Below are 4,103 nucleotides of genomic sequence, written 5' to 3' on the forward strand. Positions count from 1 at the left end.
TTTTGATTCTGTAGTATAAGGTTTATGTACTATAGTGTAGAACATAAAGGTTTGTAACCTTTGAACTCAACCTTTTTGTTTGTGGCTTCAGAACTTTGATTCTGTAGTATAAAATTTAAATACTGTAGTTTGTATGTAAATGTTTGTGATCTTGGGACTTAAACTTTTTAACTTAGTTTAAATACTATAGTATAGTAATCATAGAAAGTATATGTATGTAATGTTGGTATTTTTCACTTCATAGGTTAGTCTAGATACTGTAATATAATGATCTGTGGATAAGCATAGTTAAATGAGTTTATTATATAAATTTGTGTATAAAACACATTATTAAGTTTTCAAATAACTGCAGTTTGTTTTATCTTTTGATCAAAACAAGCTACCAACAGAGATCAGAACTAAAACTATACCTTCTATAGATTATAACTAGTTAAATATATTTTTCAAAATATTCTGCTTAAAATTATTAGAATGTATTGTTTCATCAGTTAGGTGCCATTGTTGTTAGCAGTATTGTTGGCCATAAACCTAATAATATATCATAAGATTCAGCCAACCCAGGAGGCTAAGGTTAGTCCTAAATACACATACTAAGCTTATAATGTGGAATAATCCTTATAATAACATTAAAATTAGTACAACACAGATTAATTATTATATTAGAATGATAAACATAAAAATAAATTTAGAATTCATAAAAAATAAAAGTAGATGTATTAAACATTCTAACATACACTGTGTGTCCACATGATTCCCATACTGAGGTATACTAATGGTGCCACTGGCCATGGAGAAACTTACAATATTTGCCTTATCTTTCTCATTCTATTTAGTTAATAAGATGATTTAATAATTTAGAACACCTTGTAACTTTTAAATAATTAATTTTATTAAGAAGAACTAAGTAATTTTATATAAGTTCCTAGGTTTTTAACTTGAATATAATATTAGCAGTCATTTATGAGTTGCATTTCTAGAAGTTACACTGTCACTGCTCTGAGTGGAATGTTGCGTTTTATGATAATTATTATTGATTAATTTGTATGGACTTAAAAAAACCTTATAGAAAATGAACTTGTATCTGTTCTTATTGAATCAGGATAGTGATGTTCATATTGTTGAAATAAATTCTGTACTAAAATCGTATCGAACTGAAGTTACTGTCTCAGTTATGGCAAAAATATATCTGTGTGTGTGTTGAAATGCTTTCAGAGGTTTTCTGTTAAGTTGATTTAATCTATTCTAGGCCACAAAGGACTACACAATGGACTGTTTTCTAAACGACAACCCTGTCCTGTTGAAAACAATGCAGTACAACTTTGAACCATGTGATGGGGATGAAGTATGTATGAACTTTGTATTAGTGAAACCATTTTAAACTTTTAATAGATATATAATTACTTTGAATAATAACACTGTTGCTTGTTAATAATGCTTGAATATAGTTTTGAGTCTTTCATTTAATGTACCTTGTATATACAAGAAATTTTATATAAAGGAAATTTTAATTCTACTTTGTATACCTATTAGAAAATTTATGACTGCGATAACAAATAAAACAAGTTTGATTTACATTCTCGTTTTTCTGTAGATATTTTTAGTATAGTTTTAATTTGATAAAGGATTTAAAGTAAATATTTTAAAAACTATAATACTGTTTTTAATAAAGCTGAAACTTAGTAATTTGTTGTTTATAAATGAACTTATTTGGAATAAAATGAAACGTAATGATGAAAGTTTAATATATCTATAGAATCCATGAAGAATGAAAACAACATAAGGCAGCTTTGAATCACATGAAAGTGATACGTGTTATGTAAAGTCAATATTATTGAAATCTTTATCTATCGATTATTTTGTTGTTCAGGTGTAATTTTTTATTGTCTTCTTTTAATTTTTGTATAACTCCAAAACTAACTATTGTAGTTTTTATAATGTTCAGATCATCAAAATTTCTACCGAACACAATGCTGGAATTTGTTTGAGTAAAGAAGCTAGAAAGTGGGCATCTTGTATTGCAAAAGAAAGTCGAACAGCAAGAGATTGTTATGAAGAGCTAAATAAGCTTCAATCTGAGTTCATTGGGAAGGAAAAAGTAAGTCAGTTGCTTTCTTATCCTATAAAGAGACTTGACAACAGAAAATGAAATATAACATATGATAAACGAACTCAGATTTCTTTGCTCAAGGATACTTGCTAAATATAAATGGCTAAATATAATTCTTTATTAATTATTTTTTGTGAATTCCAACTACTTGGTAGCAGAAAGTTGTGAAAATACTGTTTTGGTTTTTATTGAAGGAGGAATATTGCACTATCACATTTTTGTGGTTGAAATTAAAATAGCAAATTTACATTCTTTAAAAAAAAAGAAAGCTCCAGCTTTTGTCTCAAAAAATATTCCAGAAGTTATGTAAGTGAAATATTAATACATTTGATGAAATGAAAAACAAAACACTTTATATCAGTGGTTCTGTGATGGTGTGTTTTTATCTCTGTGAATCACAATGAAATCTATACACTAAGCATCAGTGGTTCAGTGATGGTGTGTTTTTATCTCTGTGAATCGCAATGAAATCTATACACTAAGCATCAGTGGTTCAGTGATGTTTTTTTTATCTCTGTGAATCGCAATGAAATCTATACACTAAGCATCAGTGGTTCAGTTATGTTTTTTTTATCTCTGTGAATCACAATGAAATCTATACACTAAGCATCAGTGGCTCTGTGATGATGTTTTTTATTTATCTCTGTGAATCGCAATGAAATCTATACACTAAGCATCTTTTCCATGGATTGAGAATCACTGCTTTAGTATTTCCCCATCAGGCAAAAAATTATATTCTAATTATGACTCTAAGAACCAATATTTTTACCACTTGTCTTGGTGGGTCAATGAAAAGAAAGTTAAAAAAACAGAGCCAAATGTAGATGTTTATTTTGTACCTTTTTTATCCCTTGTAATTCTGATATAATAAAAACAAGAAGATAATCTGCACTGATAGCCACACAACTCATTCGTTAAAGTAAACTAAAACTTAATTAGTTGAAACAAGACAATATCATATCTTTAATACCTTTTTGTCAGTGTTCAGTTTCCTCCAGTGGAGAGAAGACTGGTACTGAAACTGACCCATACATAAGGATAGAAGAGCTTCGTGAGATAATCCGTAAGGCAGAGGTAAGGCAAAGTTCTTGAATATATCCTGAAGTTAAATACAGTAAAATCTGTAGAATTAAGGAAAGAGTGTCTTATTATATTCAAATAGCAGAAAATAAAACTAGCTTCTCCAAGATGTAGTTTTTTTATTGTAAAATATAGCAACAAACCGTATCAGTTGATGCCAGGTTATTTCCCCATTTTGAACTTTCTTTGTTAAATAAACTCAACTACTACTCCTGTAATAAACACGAGTTAATTTTAGTTTCTTACTGCATTAGTCCCCTGTTGGGACAGCGGTAAGTCTTCGGAATTACGATGCTAAAATCAGGGGTTTGATTCTCCTTGGTGGACACAGCATATAGCCCAATGTGGCCTTCCTATAAGAAAACACACACACACATTATTACATTAGTTTATTTGTTGTTTGATAGAATTAGAAACATACTTAAAGTGTTTTCTGAACTGTTTAGTAATATTGATACTTTTTGTTCTAAAGTCTGAAAAGGATGATATCAAATCTTTAATATTTTCACACTAATAAATGTGGTTAAGATTTTTGTTTATATTATGTTTAACATAGCTGTAAAAATCTGTTTTACTATTTGTCATCATATTTGTGTTCATGTTAAAAGAATGTAAAAGTTTCAGAAATCTGCAACCTAAGCATCAGATAGTTTCATTGTGTACTTATATGTGATTTGATATTTGTGTTGTTTTTTTTATCTCATCCCTAATGTGTTTTCCTGAACATCTGATTAGTTAACTTTTTTTTTTAAATTCCAGCCTCCATCAGAAATAATTTCTATAAATGTCAGTAGATGGCGCCAGTATCATAGTAGTCAAATATTTTGGTTATACAATTTTTTCTGTTATAAAAATGGCCAATAAATTCGAGTCTATCTCAATTTTAAAGGACAACAAAAACTGGTGGTAATTTAAG

General features: G+C 28.7%; 1 protein-coding gene across 1 annotated transcript in view; it reads left to right on the forward strand.

Moving 5' to 3' along the window:
• Positions 1-3,181, forward strand: part of LOC106459768 (F-BAR and double SH3 domains protein 2-like) — a gene marked incomplete at its 3' end in the record, with an annotated part of 44,938 nt that extends 41,757 nt beyond the window's left edge. Inside the window, exons 10-12 of the mRNA XM_022386310.1 lie at positions 1,247-1,342; positions 1,943-2,095; positions 3,089-3,181. Of these exons, the coding sequence (XP_022242018.1) occupies positions 1,247-1,342; positions 1,943-2,095; positions 3,089-3,181 (342 nt within the window). The remainder of the gene's footprint in view (positions 1-1,246; positions 1,343-1,942; positions 2,096-3,088) is intronic.
• Between the last annotated feature and the right edge of the window lie 922 nt (positions 3,182-4,103).

This window comes from Limulus polyphemus, unplaced genomic scaffold (assembly GCF_000517525.1).
Source record: "Limulus polyphemus unplaced genomic scaffold, Limulus_polyphemus-2.1.2 Scaffold658, whole genome shotgun sequence".
Taxonomy (NCBI): Eukaryota; Metazoa; Arthropoda; class Merostomata; order Xiphosura; family Limulidae; genus Limulus; species Limulus polyphemus.